Source organism: Triticum urartu, chromosome 6 (assembly GCF_003073215.2).
Source record: "Triticum urartu cultivar G1812 chromosome 6, Tu2.1, whole genome shotgun sequence".
Taxonomy (NCBI): Eukaryota; Viridiplantae; Streptophyta; class Magnoliopsida; order Poales; family Poaceae; genus Triticum; species Triticum urartu.
In genome coordinates this window covers 71085298-71105845 of record NC_053027.1, presented here as the reverse complement: position 1 = coordinate 71105845, position 20548 = coordinate 71085298, and the positions used below count along the sequence as shown (strand labels likewise).

The following is a 20548-nucleotide window of genomic DNA, read 5'->3' as shown; positions in this document are numbered from 1 at the left end:
GATCACGGATGGACGGCTCAGATCGGTTCGGTGCCTAGTCAGAGCTTTCAGATACAACAAACTCAGCTGGTTCGAATTCGTAGTCTATGGATACATATAACGGGATTACTGAATCAAAGTCAGTCCATGCTATAGTCGTTAGATATTATACAAAACTCCATGTAATTTTTTTAAAATTTTTCTTTCTTCTTTTTTATATGTTCTGTCACTTGACTGAGAGTCTCGTTGGATCGAGATCTTGCCACAATCCTATATATAATGGCATCTCCAGGTCAGCCGCCCAGAAAACTGTTTTTAGAACATTTCAATCCAAAATAATAGTCCAGCAGTTGTCATATCTCTATGTTTTTGTGGTCTCAATTTGAGGCAGACCTAAACTTCAACCCCTTGCGCTGTAAATATATAGCACGCAAGCAGTTGCGCAAACCAAAGTTGTGTGATGCAAACACCAAACCGCCAAGTGAAACTTCCTCTCGCCGCACTCCGGCTCTCACCCCGACCGTCGCCAACTCAATTTCAGCCGCCAATGGCACCGTTACCGGTCCACTGCCGCCACCGACCCGCCGCTTTGGACGGTCGCGACAGCCCCACCAACGCACCTATTCGGGGTCCCCGTTGCGCCGATCCGGGCCGGTTTTGGTATAATTTTCTACTTCCTTTGTTCCTAAATACATGTCTTTTAGAGATTTCAATACGGAGTGCAGACGGATGTACTCCCTCCGTCCCAAAATTCTTGTCTTAAATTTGTCCAGATACGGATGTATCAAGTCACATTTTAGTATTAGATACATCCGTATCTAGATAAATCTAAGACAAGAATTTTAAGACGCGGGAGTATATCAATATGAAGTACATACGGATGTATATAGACATCTTACTATGTATGAACTCCATATTGAAATCTCTAAAAAAGACTTATATTTAGAAACGGGGGAGTATTATACATCATCCGGTTGAAGAAGAAGATTTTTGGTGCCATATTTTACATCTGTTGAAGAAACATAATTTCCAATGCTCTTAAAATTCTTCTTTTTTACCTTAAAACTGCTTTTGAGTGCCCTATTTTGCAACTCATAAACTTGTTTTCGTGCTCAGGCTACATGAAGCTTCTTTTTAGAAAAAGATCAAAAATAATGTTTCACTGATTCAAAAATTCTACACATGTGTTTTCTCATGAAATTTTACACATGTAGTGTATATCCATATGTCAATGTGGATTTTGTTTAAGAATTTTTTAAACTTTGAAATATAACTTTTGAATGTTTCAAACAAAGGGCTACATGTTGAGCACCAAAACAATGCACTCTACATAACTGCATATAGCTAACCAAGCACGGCACTTCACTAGAAAAAAAAACAAGCACGACGCAATTTGCAAATATTTGTAAAACCAATTTGAAAACAATTTGGATGCTTGGGATGGCAAAATTTCAGACAAATGGCCGTACAGATTTCTGCACAGCTCTAAATTTCGTCATGGCACAATAATCCCCACATTCAAAATTTCCAATGTGATGATCTGACTGGACAAATCAAGATCATGCATTACCTTGCAAGAAAGGAGGGGCAAAGAAAGACGCAGGATTTACTTTCCTTTATACTTTCAAAATAAAGACTTGTCCTACAAAATGGGAGGGGGACATAAATAAACAGAACCATGTCCAGTGCCCATCCCTCTACCTTCTTTCTCCCTACTATACCCCTCCTGACCGAGGTGACAAGAAACCAGAACAGAGGAGGGAACAAAACAGCAGCAGCTACAACCATTGTTTTTCAACAATAGAGGATCCAGAGACCTATTATACATGAACGTCAGACGACGGAGCAGGCAAGCAGCAAAAACAAGATTAATCCAACTAGTACAGGTCAAACGAAAGAATCACCACACCCAAGGGGCCGGGCCGGTTCCTATCGACAACATCAGCGGCACAGTCAGCAGGGCGCAAACAGTTACCACCTACTGTGGTGCACTGCGCCCTTCACCCTTCCTTCGGAGAATGGCAGGCTTTCAAGCCCCTATGTTAATCATCGGCGAAGAATGGCCAGCGTCTTCTTCCATCTTCCAGGACAATCGGTCGACCTGGATCCTCTAATTCAACGACCCCAAGTTTCGACTTGGTGTGGGGGATGAGAGGACTGAGACCCTGCGCACTTTCCTAATCTTCTTTCGACGACGGTATACCTGTACAGATGCAACTAATCATGTTGTAGCAACCTCTGCTGCTCTCTGTCTCATCATCTCATTAACAGCAGCCCTCCTCCGGGAATCAGACTGCTGTTGCAGCCTTCTAAGATGCTCTTTGAGATCCCTGTATGGTTACCAGAGGTGGAGGTCAGATGTTACTCCAGAGACGATTGAAATACTGTATGCACAAGCACAGGGGTGGTGGGAGGTTAGCAGGACAAATGAGAGATGCGCCAACACACCTGCACCGCGGTACACTGCATCCTGAATCTCTGCAAGCTCGGGCATGGAGCTGAAGCATGTACCACATTTTCTTGCACAGGGCACACCCTCCTGAAGCACGCGTCTTGCACTGCATCCCATGCCGAAATAGTCCCTTGACTTTACGGCAGTTAGGATATTGGCAGCTGCCAGAGCGGCATGTAGAGGCATGTACCAGAAGATCGAGCATTTTCCTTAGCTGCAGGATGATGGTAAAAGGAAAATCAATGGTGGAATTATTTAACAAAAGGATTGTAGTGGAGCACATGACTTATGCACAATAACTACTTTACAAATTGCAGCCTCGAAAAGTAAAGATGCACATGTTGACTGTTTCCACAATATTATGATGAACAAATGAGAATGCTGGAAGAATATTTATGTCTTCCAATTTGTAAAGCTCCGGCTTAACTCAATTATTACAGTAATTAAATGCCTGCCAATTACTCCCTCCGTTCGTAAATATAAAAAAGAATGGTATTTAAGCTAGACTGCTGTCAAGTTTATTTAATGAAAATAAACAGAAAGTCACAACTTCAACAATCGCAGGTTAGGAACAATTTTACTAGCGGAAATCGTCTGAAGGGGCTTACCTGTTGAACACGCATTTGCCGGGCTTCCTTGTTTTGGGCATCACGGTCGGCAACTGATGGATGGTTTGTCAACTTGTGAGGATGATTGACTGCTCCTTTTTGGTAACAACCATTGCACACGTCAAAATCTGGACAAATTTCACACCGCCAGCCTTGACCAGTTTCAATATCATGGCTACAGACATTGCATGTAGTGACAAACGCTGGTGCAGTGGGATTATGTAGGTGATACAACACCATCATTGACGAATGCTTAGCACGGCGAAGGGTGTCATATTGGTAATGGTTCCCTTGACAAAGACTGAGAAATGCCTGCCTGGTGTCAAAAAACTCACTTTCCAGAATATCGTCTCTATCCTTTGTCTCTTCAGGCACCCCAACAATGTCAACCTAAGACATCAAGTTATATGTTACTAACTTTCTCTTTCTCTAAAGAGAAAAATGAGTCTTGTTTACTTACTGGATGGAGCTTATGTGTGTCTCTACTATTACTTGGATGCCTCTCCCTATCTTCAAGCTGTTGTTCTGCACTGTAACACCTGCAACAGGAAAATACTAAATTCACGAAGAGAACTTTAAAAGGTTTGTCTAACATGGCAAGCTGTGTAATTACAAACAATTCATCCCAAGGATAACTCTTATATACACAATTTTCAAGCACATGTAGTTATTTTCATAACAATCTCGGCAGTCAGCTGGGTTATTAAGGTGTCACCTCACCCCGACCTAGGCCGGTGATGCCATGGTTGGGGTGGATACCAGGCCCCCTTGCTTTTCCAGGGGAAGATTAAGCGGTCATCTGGGGTTCCCAGGAGTCACCCCGGTTCATTGCAAGTCACCTTGGGTCTGGAGAGATTGACTCCTTCAGGGTCCTGGTTTCATAGCTTGCACAATGACCGCTGCTAAGCCTTTGCTCCTAAGCCACACGTTTGATGAGACGGCACCTCTCCATGAGAGGCCTGATAGGATCAAGGAGGGTGGGGGGAGGAGATATGGCCACCGGGGATTGGCAAGGAGTAGAAGCCAATGGCCGTGGAAAGTTTTTGTGGGTGCCAAGAGAAACAGATTTGCAGATCTGCCTTGTTTTCTCGTTTCCTGGTTTGTTGGGTATCTTGATGATATGGATACAATTTGTTGCAACAGAAAGAACAGGGATCATGCATGGCGTCAACAACGAGATGTGTAGGGACTAGGGATACAGTAGTTTGTGTGGTAAACAAAGCGTCCTTAAGCACATATTTGTTAAATGTTACAACTTAAACTGCTGCTTTATAAAATATAAATATAATTTTCATGCAAGTGCCTTGATTTGAGGCACCTGGCCCTGAGAAAGGGCAATAATGCAAAACTTGTTGGTTCATACAGATCGCATTCATTCAATGTTTTCGAGTCGATGAGTCGACGGGTCGCTCGGGGAGGACGACTCTAGACTAGTCGTGACTAGTCTAGACTCACGGTCGACGAGTCGACATGGCGACGAGTCGACGTGAGTTAAGCAGCAGGCAGTCAGGGGAGGAGCACAAGTGCACAGCAGCAGCAGCAACCAGGGGAGGAGGGGAGGAGCACACCACCCAGCAGCAGTAACCAGGGCCAACTGAGAGATGGGCCACTAGTTATGCACTTCCCTGTGGCCCAAAAGCCCATCTAGTAGCTATATACTCCTCCGTGACCTAATCCACCATCCACACTCCCTCCTCCCTCACCACAGCCGCCACACATTCGCTGCCACTCTCTTGCCACCAGTCCACCACTCCTCCTCCCAGCGATGGATCTCTCAACTCCCCCGCAGCAGCTCTCTTGCCACCGCTCCTCCTCCCAGCCCGCTCCTCTTGCCGCTTCAGCTTCAGCAGCAGCAGCAGCAGCGCGGCGGCAAGGGCGCAGCAGCAGCAGCGAGGCAGCACAGCAGCAGCATCAGCAGCACGGCGGCGGGAGAGTGCTCCGGATCCAGCGCTGCCTCGAGTCGTTCGACCCCAAAACCGCGACTAGTCGAGACTAGTCGCTCGACTCATCCCAGGAGTCGAGTCGAGAGGCTGAGTCGGCTCTGGAACTGCGACTCGTCGACTAGTCGACGACTAGTCGCGACTAGTCGAGCGACTCGAAATCCATGCTTTCATTTCAACTGTGATCACATATACTCCTTCCATTCCTAAATATTCCCTGTCTCAAAATAAGTGTCTCAAGCTTAGTACAACTTTGTACTAAAGTTAGTACAAAGCTGAGACACTTATTTTGGGACGGAGGGAGTATAAGTCTTTTTAGAAATTTCAATACGGACTACATACGGATGTATATAGACGTATTTTAGAGTGTAGATTCACTCATTTTGCTTCGTACGTAGTCTATTGGAATCTCAAAAAAACTTATACTTAGGAACGGAGGGAATAGTATATAAGTACATGTGGCCTCTATAGCACAGGTGTCATATTGTTTATGAAATTGACTTACTTGTCACAGATGTAAAAACTTCTGCATTGATGGCAGACCCAGCGTTTTCCAGACGACATAAGGAGACAACAGTGGCTACAAGAATACTGCAAATGGACCATAATAAAATCTTCCTTCATTGGATAAATGGTTTCCCCAAGCTGCAATATCAAAATCGAATTCATGAGAAAGATGTCATCCAACTGAAACAAACAAGTGCAATTTCACAAACACAAAAGTGGGGGCTCCGAGAGATCTAGTATTACAATTACCAGAGCATAAGCTTACCTTCTGCATCAGCATAGCGTCCTTAGAAGCATTTCCACTGAGATCAGTGTGGCCAGCAGCTTTAAGAGCTCTTTTTGTAATAATTTTCTTTGTCTTACTCTTCTTCTGAAGCTTTCGGTCATCTTCTTCTTGACGCAGTTGATTAATCATATCTTCCGCAGCTCCAGGCCAATAATCTCCATCGAAGTAAGGCAAACGGGAAGCGGTAACTTTAGCCTTGCACTCTCCCATGGTAATGAAGAAATGGTCATACAGATTTGTAAGCTCAACAACAATCTCCTCCTTAGTAGCTTTCCGAAGCATGGCTAAGTACCTGAGTGTGAAGATATCAGAAATCATGCAACCAGGAGCTCAATGCAAGCAGAGTAACATATGTGTCAATCAAAGGTCTTACCACTCCCGCAGTTTGTCAGATTTTGGAGTCTTCTGAATCTCAGGATGGCAATATAAAATGTAATCTTCACCTTTCAAAGGTGGGCAAGCCCATATATAACAGCTTGTGAATCCACGCTGCTTGCAGTATTCAAGATATCCTATCTGTACACATAGATAACTGGAGTAAGATTGTAGAAAATGCTAGCTTAAAGAGGAAGGCATCACATCTAATAGTTTCATACAGGAATTTTCTGACCAGACTGGCAAGAGAAAATATTTACAACTGTGATTAAAATTCAGCAAATACAGCAACTTACCAGAATTTCATGGTAGACGAATGTACGCAAGGCCTCTCCAGTGGCTGCTTTAATCTCAGGTCTGAAGTATTTCACAGAATCCAGGTATGACAAATAAACTCGACGTTGGTTCGGGTAAGCGCAGTCAGCACCAAATTCTTGAACATACATTCCAAATAAGCACACTTCTACGCCTTCTATTTTCTGGAACAAAAGAACAGCCTGCCAAACAATCACAGGAACAGAATCATGGATATCAGAGTCGGTTGTCAGCATAATTTATACTTTAGGTACAACTTCCTACCTTGGACTTGTAAGGGAACTCTGTCGGGTAATTATCTTCTTGAAAAATTTCCAAAAAGCGTGGTTTAACTTCAACCTTCTTATCCACCGATGAAACAACTCTGACCACAAGACCTTCTGCTCCGGCGACCTAACAAATATGGAACAGTTAGACTTTAAAAGTGATGGAGGGAACATTTCTATCAAAATAGTTCATAATGATGCCAAAATGAATGGTATCTGGTGTAGTCCAAATTACAGGAAGTGAAGTTAAACCACTTCCTTGTTGATTTTTCCAGCCATTGTCAAAAAAAGTAGCACATAAATTATCAAGATATAGAACATACTTCAAGTAAAAAAGTTAAGTAAAGCGCATATACACTTCGGGTCTCTGAACTGCCAAAAAGATCAACCCTAGTTGATTTTTCAAGCCATCCATCATTTTGTAGCCCATTTTTTTGTTGCTGTGCTTTTCATTGGGTCGTAAACAATCAGCAACAAGTTTGCACTATGTGACCGCATTTGAAACTTTCAATATAAATACAATTTGGTATATTTTCCATGTAAGCCTTTAATATATAGTTGAAGCTTCCGAGCAATTAATGGGCAATTTCATACTATTAATCGATTCTCCAAAATGGCACACCTCATTACATACCAGGTTGATGGAAAATTATTAATTAAATAAACTGCTAGTTCATCCTGGTTGATGGAAAAGGTTGCAATGGGGTCTGAAAAAAATTAAACAGGCATTTTGTTTTCTGTTTTTCCAGGCAATCATTATAATAGGCTGCAATTATTTGCATGGTATTTTTATAAGGATTTACATGGTGGGTAGGCACTTAGATAACACTTTCAGGTAGCATATTTTTGTGACATAAGGTAATATACTACCAAAGTACGTTGAGGTCCCATATAACATACTTCAAGTACGCATGCACTTCCAACAAGACTTAGTTTCACTAACCTCATCAACACTACAATTTAAATTATTCGCCCGATTCTGTCTCTCCCACTTAAGCCGTTTAAAAAGCCGCTCTTCTATATGATCGCTAAGAACAGTTCTTGGCAGATCACTTGCTCCAAGAACAGCACTCTGTGGTAGAGGCATGCGCAGCCCACACTTCACTTCATTACTATAGCAATTCGGGCAAGTATACTCTGCTTGTCCTCCATCATTTCTTCTGCCATTAAACAGAGCACATATCTGATGCTGCCAGCATTCACATTTGTCACACTGAACCCACTGTGGAACGCACCATTCAGAAAGATTAGTACAAATCACGCATAACCAAAATTATAGTTATACAACCACCAGAACAGAGATAGGGAACTTACCCATTCTTCAGTTTCCTCATCATTTCTTTTCTTCTCAAATCGGGCCTTCAAAAAATTCTGTCCTTCAACCTCAATGGTGTCACCACGGGACTCATTGTAACATGGAATACAGAAAAAGTGGCGGGTGTCACCAGAACCAACAGTATAGTATGGTGCATTTCGCTTTATCCGAGCACCACAAGGGGAGCAATATATGGGTGGAGGTTCAAAAGTGAGTTTTTCCACTTTGCAGAGCTGGCATGAATTTTCATTTTCGGAAGACACCAGCAGTTGATTCTTTTCAGCTTTAGCCTTGCTCTGTCAAATGGCAAGACATGTAAAACTGTTCCTTCTAAAAACACATATTAGGGTTACAGTACAAGTTTCATCATGACAACTGCATGATGAGATTAAGAGTACTTGCACAAAAACACATGTACACAAAAAAGAACATGCAACATTTATCTCATGAAGATAAGGTTTTTTTTTCTTTTGGTACGACATAGTTCAACTTCTAGTAATTAAAAATTGGTAAAGCAACAGCGCAGTAATTTTTGTGCAAGCTTCCGTAGTAGTTAGACATTATGTGCAGAAGTGGAGAGAAATATTTTTTCACCCATTGGAAATACAAACAAACAGTAAGCTTTCTGATGTTTGCTTGTGTAAATGAGGACATTAAAGCACATATTACACATTTCAAGAAAATTAAAGGCTTTCTACCCATCTCCTATATTTACTTGACAACTGATCTTGTAATTCCGGGGGGAAAAATACCCAATGTGAAAGCAGTTTATTCCAAGTAAAAGACATACCTGGCCCACCCACAGCCTTAGACTCTCTATATGTGCATTGATTTGTTCTGGAGTGAACAACTCAGTCAATGAAACACCTTTTATTTTTGGTTTTCCTGATTTCAATGCTGTGGCCTCTGTTGAATCATTTGTTTCATTCTTAACCTCATGAACATTTTCACTTGTCCCTTTGTCAACCGGCAAGATTTCTTGCTTGACATGAGACTTCATCTCATTTGAAACAGTAGGAATGACATTGTGCCTCGCTGTAGGCACACTTCCATCAGCACCATAACCCATCTTTACGGGCTTCTGCAGAGGTCGCATGTCAGCCTTTACGTCCAACTCTCTTTTCATGTATGCCGTCTTTTTATTCTGCTCAAGCAGCTCGGGATGTGATTCCTGTAGTACAAACCCTGGGTTCACCTGAGGATTGGAGGCTCTAAGTATTTCATGCTCTGGAACATTGGGTGACGCAGGCTGCATCTTCAAACGTTTTGGAACAGATGGCTGACCATCAAAGGATTCAACAGACACTGGGTCAATGTCCATTATATCACTGTCTACCCCATTCATGATTCTTTGAGTCATATTCTGTTGAGCAACTTTTCTAGGCTCAGGGACTTTTTGCTTACTTGCATGTTCAGCTGAGAGGCGCAAAAATTTCTTTACATTACTACATACAGGACACTGCTCATCAACACAAGTCTTATAATGCTCAATTAACATTCTTGTCTTACTGCACTTCTTCTGTGGACAATCTTTTCTTTGGCAGTTGTCCAAATGCTTCACAAAATCCTGCAGCTGAACACAACGAGGTAATTTACAACTACCAAGAGGAGAAGAACATCCTTTTGCATGAAACAGCAACAGTAACCACCTCATCTGACGGAGGTAATTGATATTTCCAGTGGGCTGTTCCAATCCTCCAGCAGGGAGCTTTGGCAGTGCAGGGTCAACTGAGGTCACAGTGCAACCAGAAACACGCCAGTCAGATGAAAATGGCTGTTGTGCTCCGTCCTGGGCCATTGTTCTCTGACAAAAGTCATCCTGTATTTGCTTTTCAAGAGATAAATTGCTACTGATAGGAACCTTTTCCATTGTTTGAGGCCGCCATTGGTGCTGCTGCATTTGCTCTGTCTGTGTTCCTTTCAAAACATAACTGACATCATTCGAGCTAACATCAAGCTGCTGATTAGGGTGCAACAATGGCTGAGAATCGTGAGAACCAGAAGCACTGAAATTTTGAGATCCAGAAAGATGTCCAAACACCTGCGCACCTTTGACGTTATCGTGAGCACTTCTTTGCTGGTATTGACCCTGGAAATTTGGAAGTGCAGGAGGTTCAGTAGCTTGTGAAGATGTTAGTTCGGTGTGTGGCAAAGTTCCCTGTTCTGACACTTGCATAGAATGGCTGGAATTAAGTTGAGACTGTTTAAAGGAATTGCTCCTCAGCATAGCCTGCTGATGCTGTGAATTTGGTATCTGTTGATTGAGATGATATTGGTTTTGCACAAACTGGGAACTTGGCTGCACCTGATGTTGCTGCATTGAAAGCTGCTGTCGGAGTAGTTGTTCATGAGACAACTGAGATGGCTGGAAATTGAGTTTTTCTGACTGATCCAAAACCTCAGTTTTTATCTGTGGCTGCCCTTGAATGGATTGCATGTTTAGCTGATTGCTAAGCAGCATGGAATTCATTCTTGATCTAGACTGCAAGTTTGCAGCACCCATGTTCTGATTATTTGCTGTTGCTAAAGCAGAAGAACCAGTACCGTAGAAACTTCCTGAGCCACCCATGTCAACTGATGCTGCACAACAAAAAACGACACAATTTAGTTTGTCATCGTAAAGAGGGTAAGATATGACTTTTGCATTTTCGCTATGCATGACTGTGCATGTGTGTCTGTCGATATGGAAACTCACATCATTGGTACTACGGTGGAAACAATAACACTTTCAACCTCCATAGGTTCAAGGACTCTAGCAAACACATTAATTATGAAGCCAGTGACTCCAACAGCAAGGAACTAAAGTAAGGCTTTGTGTTTACTTTTTTAGCTGTTCCCTAACAACAATCCTCTAACAAAGTTAGCTTGTACAAATGACTTGGATAACTAGAAATTGAACATATTGCAAACGAATAATAAACCCATCACTAGCTTCTGTTATACACCCTTCATGAACATGACTTCAAGATTATGGCACAAGTCACGATGATAAGGCAATAAAAGATAGGACACGTCAGCACACATACTTGATATTCTCTGTGTTGGATGCTGATTGAACTGTTGCTGCAAAGGTCTGGGCGAACTTCCAAAAGAGGATATGTTCATATATCCTTCTGGTGCTGCATTTCTATTTGTAATTTGCGTGTTTGACCCATGCAATCCCATTCCACCATTCACATGTCCATCTGATAAACCAAATGCAGAAGAATTCTCCAGCATGCTTGAATGTATTCCAGAATTACTGTGCCCCCCAATATGATGTATTTGATGGCTGCTCTGGTTGCTTTGAAATTGCTTCTGCTGCTGCATATGTGGTGTCATAGCTGACTCACCATTGAAATATCCAGTTCCATTTGAATAGTCAGAATTAGTAGGTACATTTTGTTGATTACTGAATCCAGGAGTTGGGATCATATGAGTTACTTGTCGCTGAATACCCACTGGACCCATCGTAGATGGGACACTACTTGTGGTCGAATTTAGTGGGGCACTGGTAGTTAGATGCTGGTAGCCATTAGACATTGTACCTGTAAGGAGCAATTAAGGATAAGTAGAGCCATGTAAAATGGACCAGCAAAAAATGAGAACAAACAGTGGCAGGCAACCATATATGCTTCAGCTTCTCACAAATAATCTTCCAGTTATAAACAACAGAGACCTCGAAAGAAGTGCCCAATTGGGTCATGGATATATAAGCTATTTAGTGGATGTTTTTTTTTAAAAAAAACTATTAAGCAAGACTCCGAAAGATGTGGTGTTTTTCTACCACATAGATTGAATTTTGCCGAATATACTGCTGGGCATTGGTTACTTAGGCTAGAAACCCTACAGCATGGCCAAAAGGGAATTTCAAGTTAAGGTACAACACAGCCCTAATGATATGAGCAGAAGCTAAGTTAATCTATCCATACCAGGCATCGAGGTACCCATGTTGGCATTCTGAGGAACCATGCCTGCACCAGATGACGAAAGACCCATATTGTCTGTTCCATAAGACATTCTAGAATTTCCACTTGCACCTTGTGTGATACCAGGTGTTGGAATCATTGTGCTATAACCAGAGGAAGATGCCATCTGCCTTGACATTTGTTGGTTTTGTTGATTTAGTTGGTTCTGAGCACTCAAGGCCTTGATAGCAAACTGCAATTGTGGCTCCACTGGTTGCCTCATCATATTGTAGTACTCATTCTGCTCAAACAGCCAAAATGATGGAACTGTGAGATCAAATTTTGCTAGATCCAAACAAGAAGTAAATAAGAAAAAAGGAAATAGAGAAATATACCCTGCTTGGGAATTTTCTAAACAAGATTTCCTCTAGCCGCTTTGCGAGTTCCGGCAGCCTCCGCCTCCAGTCAGCAGATGTCTGCTTCCTTCCTATATACTCATATCTGCCAATTTACGAACAAGTATCAGGCTTAAAAAACATGTTAATACTTTCTATCAGATTCGATGTCTGCTTCCTTCCTATATACTCATATCTGCCAATTTACGAACAAGTATCAGGCTTAAAAAAACATGTCAATACTTTCTACCAGATTCGAACCATCAGCCATGGCGGCGAACCTAAAATTTTAGTTGGGAAGGTGATTCAACTGCGCCCCAGTGCCGAAATTTATATGCGGGCTCTTGTTAATTAAGGAAAGTCATAAACTTTGGTTGCGTGAGTAAGCGTGATCACCTCTATAATTTTGGGAACAAAATAAATATTCACCGTATAAACGTTGATGATAAGGATAGGCCGCATTAACGCAGTACAATTAATTAACACCCGCGCTAGCGCCTACTAAATATAAGTAGCCGAGCCACCAAAAGAAGTTTTTTTTCTTTCCTTAGAGCAGGCGCTGAAATAAGTTTGCAGTGTGGAGTGCTTACATCTTGTCGCGCATATTGGAGCGCATGAGCGCAAACTGTTGATCGACCCCCGGGGCAACAAGGCCCACGCCATCCTGCATCTGCTGGTGCTGGGGCAGGGGCATGCCGTCAGCGCCGACGACACCGCTGCCACCGCCAACAACCTGATTCATCTGCGCCCCCTGCCCGGACATCTGCCCGGACAGGTGCGCCGCCTGCCCCACATTCATTGTCGCTGGCAGCCGCGCCTCAGACAAGCGCGGGCGACGTCATTCCAGGCGCGGCGTGGCGCGGAGCAAGCTGAAAGAAGCGGCAGCCCCTACCGAGGCGGGCACCACGCGCCGGAAACCCTTCGAAAGCTGCAATATTTCTTCCTGCTGGAGGGTCGGTCAGCGAGAATTTAACCAGACAGCCCTCTCTGAATCAGGCACAAAACCCAGCCCAATTTTTCAGCATACGGAGCGCACTGTATACCAGACGGCAGCAGTGGACAGAGCGGCAGCGAGCAGCAGGCGCGAGCGCGAGCGCGAGCGATCAGGACCCGCGCGGGGCGGACGGAAGCACCCGCGGGAACGAGGCACGGGGCCGGGCCGGCGAATTGGGGCAACCCCGCCCGAAACCCTAGAATCGCGGGGCGGGCTGCCGACGCCGCGAGGGGACCCCGCCTCCACGGCAAACGGCGATTGGGGGCCGGCCGGGGCCGCGGGGGCGGAATCCGTACGACGGCGAGCGGGGCGGCGGCGCGGGGGATTGGGGATTTGGGATTGGCGGGGGACGGGGGACGGGGAATTGTCGACGCGGGGGGAGGGCTCGAGGAGGAGGAAGGGAAGGGGAGGGAGGAGTGGGACGTCGACCAATCGCGGATCTGCGCGGACTCGTGGGGAGGGAGGGCGGTCGCTGCGGGGTGGGCCCGGGCCGCGGCGGCGCAGGGCGGATGATCTGGTCTGGTGTGGTGTGGTGTGGCGAAAACGGCAAGGCGCACCGGTATATGCTGCTGGTGCGCGTGCGTGCGGCGCGAGTGAGGAAGGGCAGGCCCAGTCCAGTCAGCAGCTGCAGCGGCAGCGCAGCGGGTCGAGCGGGTTTTTTTCTTGCCGCACGTGCGCCAATGCTGATGCTGGCGAGCGAGAGACCAGCACACAGGCCCCTATTGGGAAATGGGAAGGGGGCGCTCCCGGTTCTTGCATTTGGGCTGGAAAGACGGGGGTCTTTTTGCAGGAGCCCCGGTTTGGGGACGTGGCGCTAGGGTTGGGGTGAAGTGGATTTTGGTTGTGTTGATGAGTTGTGTCTCTTTAAATTTATTTATTTTATCGTGGGATTGGATCTCGGGTGCAAAACAAAAACGGTTGATTGGGCGGATGCGAGTTTGCGGAGGCGTAGGCGTCGAGGTCTTGTTAGACGTGATTGTGTTGCCAAAGTTATGTGCGATACAGATCATGCGGTTCCTTTCGTGTCCGGTTATGTTTCGTGTTAGTATGAAAAAGGAGACTGTCGTGTATCGTGATGTCAAGCATGCGTGTAGGGGGAATGAAACCGCCCCGCCTTTTTTGTATTTTCTGCCCAAGAAGCCGCGATTTAGCGTTTAGCTGGTTCACTATCAATCATGTATGTCTATCTCTATCTCTTTCTCTCCCTGACTGAAAAGGCGTTGACTTCTGTAGGGGGTCCTATTTGCGGAAGTGATGACAGCGTGGACCGAAGTGAATGTTGGTGTGTAGAAGTTGTATCTTTTCAATTTAATATGGGATTAGATCTTCAATGAGGAAAAAAGATAATAAATTGGACGAATGTGAGTTCACAGCAAGATATGTGAAGACATGGGCATCAAGATCTTACTAGACGTGGTTGCATTGTCAACGTGATGTGCAATGCACATTGTGTGATTCCTTTCGTGTCCGGTTACGTTTCGTGCTAGTATGGACAAGGAGGCTGCCGTGTATCGTGGTGTCAAGGATGCGTGCCGAGGGGGAGAAACCATCCCCTTTTTGTAACTTTCTGCCGAAAAAAGTCGCGGTTTAGCGTTTAGCGGGTTCACTATCAATCCCATACGTCTACCTTTCTCGCGCGCGCGCTGAAAAGGTGTGGACTTTTTTAGGGGGGGTCCTATTTGTGGGAGCGATGGCAACATGGACTGAGGTGAATTTTAGTGTGTAGAAGTTGTATCTTTTCAATTTAATATGGGATTAGATCTTCAACACGGAAAAAGGATAATAAATTGGACGAATGTGAGTTAACAACAGGATATGTAAAAACATGGGCATCGGGATCTTATTAGATGTGGTTGCATTGTCAACGTGATGTGCAATGCATATCATGAGATTCTTTTCGTGTCCGGTTAGGTTTCGTGCTGGTATGGAAAAGAAGATTGCCGTGTATTGTCGTGCCAAGGATGCATGCAAGGGGGGAAAGAAACCTCCCCTTTTTGTAACAATCTGCCAAAAGAAGCCGTGGTTTTGCGTTTACGGGTTCACTATCAATCCCATATGTCTACCTCTCTCTCCCTGGCCGAAAAGGCGTGGACTTCTGTAGGGGGGGTCCTTTTTTGCGGAAGTGATGGCCGCGTGGACCGAAGTGAATGTTGGTGTGTAGATGTTGTATCTTTTAAATTTAATATGGGATTTAGATCTTCAATGAGGAAAGAAGATAATAAATTGGACGAATGTGAGTTTACAACAGGATATGTGAAGACACAGGCATTAGGATCTTACTAGACGTGGTTGCATTGTCAACGTAATATGCAATGCATATCATGTGATTTGTTTTCGTGTCCGTTACGTTTTGTGCTAGTATGGACAAGGAGGTTGTCGTGTATCGTGGCGTCAAGGATGCGTGCCGGGGGGAGAAACCGTCCCCTTTTGTAACTTTTTGCCGAAAGAAGCCGCGGTTTAGCGTTTAGCAGGTTCACTATCAATCACATATGTCTACCTCTCTCTCTCTCTGGCCGAAAAGGTGTGGACTTCTGTAGGGGGACTATTTGTGGAAGCGATGGCAACATGGACTGAAGTGAATTTTAGTGTGTAGAAGTTGTATCTTTTCAATTTAATATGGGATTAGTGTTAGGGAACGTAGTATTTCAAAAAATTGCCTATGATCACGCAAGATCTACCTAGGAGAAGCATAGCAACGAGTAAGGAGAGTGTGTCTACGTACCCTCGTAGACCGAAAGCGGAAGCGTTTAGTAACGCGGTTGATGTAGTCGAACGTCTTCATGATCCAACCGATCCAAGTACCGAACGTACGGCACCTCCGCGATTTGCACACGTTCAGCTCGGTGACGTCCCTCGAACTCTTGATCCAGTTGAGGTCGAGGGAGAGTTCCATCAGCACGATGGCGTGGCGACAGTGATGACGAAGTTTACCGGCGCAGGGCTTCGCCTAAGCACTACGACGATATGACCGAGGTGTGTAACTGTGGAGGGGGCACCGCAAACGGCTAAAAGATCAACTTGTGTGTCTATGGGGTGCCCCCTGGCCACGTATATAAAGGAGGGGAGGGAATAGGTGGCCGGCCCAAGGGGGGGCGCCAGGTGTGGGGAATCCTACTAGGACTCCCCAGTCCAAGTAGGATTCCCCTCCTCTTTCCTATTTCTAGTAGGAGAAGGAGGGAAGGAGGAGGAGGAGAGAAGGAAAGGGGGTCGCCCCCCCCAACCCTAGTCCTATTCGGTTTGGGCTAGGGGGGCGCGCACCACTCCCTGGCTGGCCTCCTCTCTTCCACCACTAGGCCCAAGAGGCCCAATAACTTCCCGGGGGGTTCCGGCAACCCCCGGTACTACGAAACTCACTCGAAACGACCCGAACCATTCCGGTGGCGAATGTAACCTTCCAATATATGAATCTTTATGTCTCGGCCATTTCGAGACTCCTCGTCATGTCCGTGATCTCATCCGGGACACCGAACAACCTTCGGTTATCAAATCACATAACTCATAATACAAATCGTCATCGAACGTTAAGCGTGCGGACCCTACGGGTTCGAGGACTATGTAGACATGACCGAGACACATCTCCGGTCAATAACCGATAGCAGAACCTAGATGCTCATACTGGCTCCTACATATTCTACGAGGATCTTTATCGGTCAAACCGCATAACAACATATGTTGTTCCCTTTGTCATCGGTATGTTACTTGCCCGAGATTCGATCGTCGGTATCATCATACCTAGTTCAATTTCGTTACCGGCAGGTCTCTTTACTAGTTCCCTAATGCATCATCCCGCAACAAACTCATTAGTCACAATGCTTGCAAGGCTTATAGTGATGTGCATTACCAAGAGGGCCCAGAGATACCTCTCCGATACATGGAGTGACAAATCCTAATCTCGATTTATGCCAACTCAACAAACACCATCAGAGACACCTATAGAGCATCTTTATAATCACCCAGTTACGTTGTGACGTTTGATAGCACACAAGGTGTTCCTCCGGTATTCGGGAGTTGCATAATCTCATAGTCTGAGGAGCATGTATAAGTCATGAAGAAAGCAATAGCAAAAAAACTAAACGATCATTATGCTAAGCTAACGGATGGGTCTTGTCCATCACATCATTCTCTAATGATGTGATCCCGTTCATCAAATGACAACTGATACGTCTCCAACGTATCTATAATTTTTTATTGTTCCATGCTATTATATTATCCGTTTTGGATGTTTAATGGGCTTTACTATATACTTTTATATTATTTTTGGGACTAACCTACTAACCCAAGGCCCAGTGCAAATTGTTGTTTTTTGCCTATTTTAGTGTTTCGCAAAAAAGGAATATCAAACGGAGTCCAAACGGAATGAAACCTTTGGGAGCGTGATTTTTGGAACAAACGTGATCCAGAGGACTTGGAGTGGACGTCAAGAAATCAACGAGGAGGCCACGAGGTAGGGAGGCGCGACTGCCCCCCTGGGCGCGCCCCCATCCTCGTGGGCCCCTCGTGGCTCCACCGACCTACTTCTTCCTCCTATATATACCTACGTACCCCGAAACCATCGAGGAACACCACGAAAACCTATTTCCACCGCCGCAACCTTGTACCCATGAGATCCCATCTTGGGGCCTTTTCCGGCGCTCCGTCGGAGGGGGAATCAATCACGGAGGGCTTCTACATCAACACCATAGCCTCTCCGATGATGTGTGAGTAGTTTACCACAGACCTTCGGGTCCATAGTTATTAGCTAGATGGCTTCTTCTCTCTCTTTGGATCTCAATACAAAGTTCTCCTCGATCTTCTTGGAGATCTATTCGATGTAACTCTTTTTGCGGTGTGTTTGTCGAGATCCGATGAATTGTGGGTTTATGATCAAGATTATCTATGAACAATATTTGAATCTTCTCTGAATTCTTTTATGTATGATTGGTTATCTTTGCAAGTCTCTTCGAATTATCAGTTTGGTTTGGCCTACTAGATTGATCTTTCTTGCAATGGGAGAAGTGCTTAGCTTTGGGTTGAATCTTGCGGTGTCCTTTCCCAGTGACAGCAGGGGCAGCAAGGCACGTATTGTATTGTCGCCATCGAGGATAAAAAGATGGGGTTTATATCATATTGGTTGAGTTTATCCCTCTACATCATGTCATCTTGCTTAATGTGTTACTCTGTTCTTATGAACTTAATACTCTAGATGCATGTTGGATAGCGGTCGATGTGTGGAGTAATAGTAGTAGATGTAGGCGAGAGTCGGTCTACTTGTCACGCACGTGATGCCTATATACATGATCATGCCTAGATATTCTCATAATTATGTACTTTTCTATCAATTGCTCGACAGTAATTTGCTCACCCCCCGTAATACTTATGCTATCTTGAGAGAGGGCACTGGTGAAACCTATGGCCCTCGGGTCTATTTTCCATCATATAAGTTTCCAATCTATTTTTATTTGCAATCTTTACTTTTAACCTTTATCATAAAAATACCAAAAATATTATCATCTCTATCAGATCTCACTTTTGCAAGTGGTCGTGAAGGGATTGACAACCCCTTTATCACGTTGGTTGCAAGGTTCTTATTTGTTTGTGTAGGTACGAGGGACTTGCGTGTGGCCTCCTACTGGACTGATACCTTGGTTCTCAAAAACTGAGGGGAATACTTACGCTACTTTGCTGTATCACCCTTTCCTCTTCAAGGGAAAACCAACGCATGCTCAAGAGGTAGCAAGAAGGATTTCTGGCGCCATTGCCGGGGAGTCTACGCACAAGTCAAGACATACCAAGTACCCATCACAAAATCTTATCCCTCGCATTACATTATTTGCTATTTGCCTCTCGTTTTCCTCTCCCCCACTTCACCCTTGTCATTTTATTCGCCCTCTCTTTCCGTTCGCCCCTTTTTTTGCCTCTTGTGTCCCATGTGCCGTCATGGCCAGTCCCTTATCTACTCCTTTGTCTCCCGAGAATGAAGTTCTTAATTTTAAACAAAGGGAGGGGAAAATCTAAAAGATGCTTGGTACAGAATTTGCAATGCGCAAAATAGATCTACTAGGAAGCAATCTACTTCCGTTCTTCTTCGCAATTTTTATTTAGGCATCACTCCTTGGAATAGATATATTCTTGATACCATTACCAGAGGAAATTTCTTGGGTAGCCATACTTTTGATTCTTATAATGCTATGATAGATTTGTTTGGCCCACCACCTCTCTTGGTTAATGGAACTATTTTAACTTTGGAACATGTGATGCAAAGGCTTGAAATTATTGAAAATAAAGTTGCCATCGTAGAGTTGATTGAAAATCTGGATAAAAAGATCCACAACCAAATTACCCAATACGGATCTAAGGTAGGAGTCGCTCTTAATTTTTTTTAAAGAAAATGAACCTATGGTTAACGAAAAGATAGATCAAGATTCCACTAGAATTGATAAAACTGAGGATATTATTACCAACATAGGGTCTGCCTTTTCTTCCGTGAAAAATAGTCCAAAACCTTCTAATGCTAAAATTGCCAAATTAATGTATGTTCCTAAAAATAAGGGTGAAACTTCTAGTAAGGGAAATGCGGATCTCAAATCCATAAGTGTTCACCCCAACTTTCTCGCTATCATTAAGGAACCTTTTGCTACAAATGATTTTTCTCAATTTATTGCCTAGGAGTTTGACAAGTAATAAAAAGAAGGAAACTCCTCAGGGTTATAGGTGTCTTATTGAAGAATTGCATGCCAAAGATGGCAATACCTAGAACTATCCTTGCCTTTATGCCTAGCTAGGGGCGTTAAACGATAGCGCTTGTTGGGAGGCAACCCAATTTTATTTTTGGTTCTGTTTAGGAATAAATATTTTATCTAGCTTCTATTTAGATGTGGTTTTATGTTTTAATTAGTGTTTGTGCCAAGTAGAACCTTTGGGAAGACTTGGGTGAAGTCTTTTTGATCTTGCTGTAAAAAACAGAAACTTTAGCGCTCACGAGATTAGCTACAACATTTTACTGGAGAGTGCTATTTAGTTGATTCTTTTTGAAGATGATTAATAGATAAATTCCTCACGTCCAGAAAATTATTTTATAATTTTTGGAGTTCCAGAAATATGTGTTTGATACAGATTACTACAGACCATTCTGTTTTTGACAGATTCTGTTTTTCATGTGTTGTTTGCTTATTTTGATGAAACTATGGCTAGTATGGGAGGTTATGAACCATAGAGAAGTTGGAATACAGTAGGTTTAACACCGATATAAA

General features: G+C 44.0%; 1 protein-coding gene across 1 annotated transcript; it reads right to left on the bottom strand.

The window, feature by feature from the left end:
* Positions 1–1565: 1565 nt before the first annotated feature.
* On the bottom strand, positions 1566–13720 carry LOC125513313 (probable histone acetyltransferase HAC-like 1). Its single transcript, XM_048678394.1, has 16 exons — positions 12916–13720; positions 12326–12431; positions 11955–12231; positions 11070–11570; positions 8834–10623; positions 8043–8339; positions 7672–7950; positions 6727–6855; positions 6444–6644; positions 6146–6288; positions 5752–6064; positions 5485–5624; positions 3500–3578; positions 3040–3429; positions 2428–2645; positions 1566–2309 (listed from the first exon to the last, which is right to left on the bottom strand). The coding sequence occupies exons 1-16, from the start codon at positions 13122–13124 to the stop codon at positions 2201–2203; spliced, it is 5181 nt and encodes a 1726-aa protein (XP_048534351.1). The 5' UTR covers positions 13125–13720; the 3' UTR covers positions 1566–2200.
* Between the last annotated feature and the right edge of the window lie 6828 nt (positions 13721–20548).

Bases quoted from the DNA above. Each gene is read 5' to 3' on its own strand.
- LOC125513313 (XM_048678394.1), bottom strand. From the start codon at position 13,124: ATGAATGTGGGGCAGGCGGCGCACCTGTCCGGGCAGATGTCCGGGCAG. The intron at 8,340-8,833 runs GTATGTCTTTTA...GCCATTTGACAG, and splicing joins TAAGGCTGTGGGTGGGCCAG to AGCAAGGCTAAAGCTGAAAA. The intron at 3,430-3,499 runs GTAAGTAAACAA...TTGATGTCTTAG, and splicing joins ACACACATAAGCTCCATCCA to GTTGACATTGTTGGGGTGCC.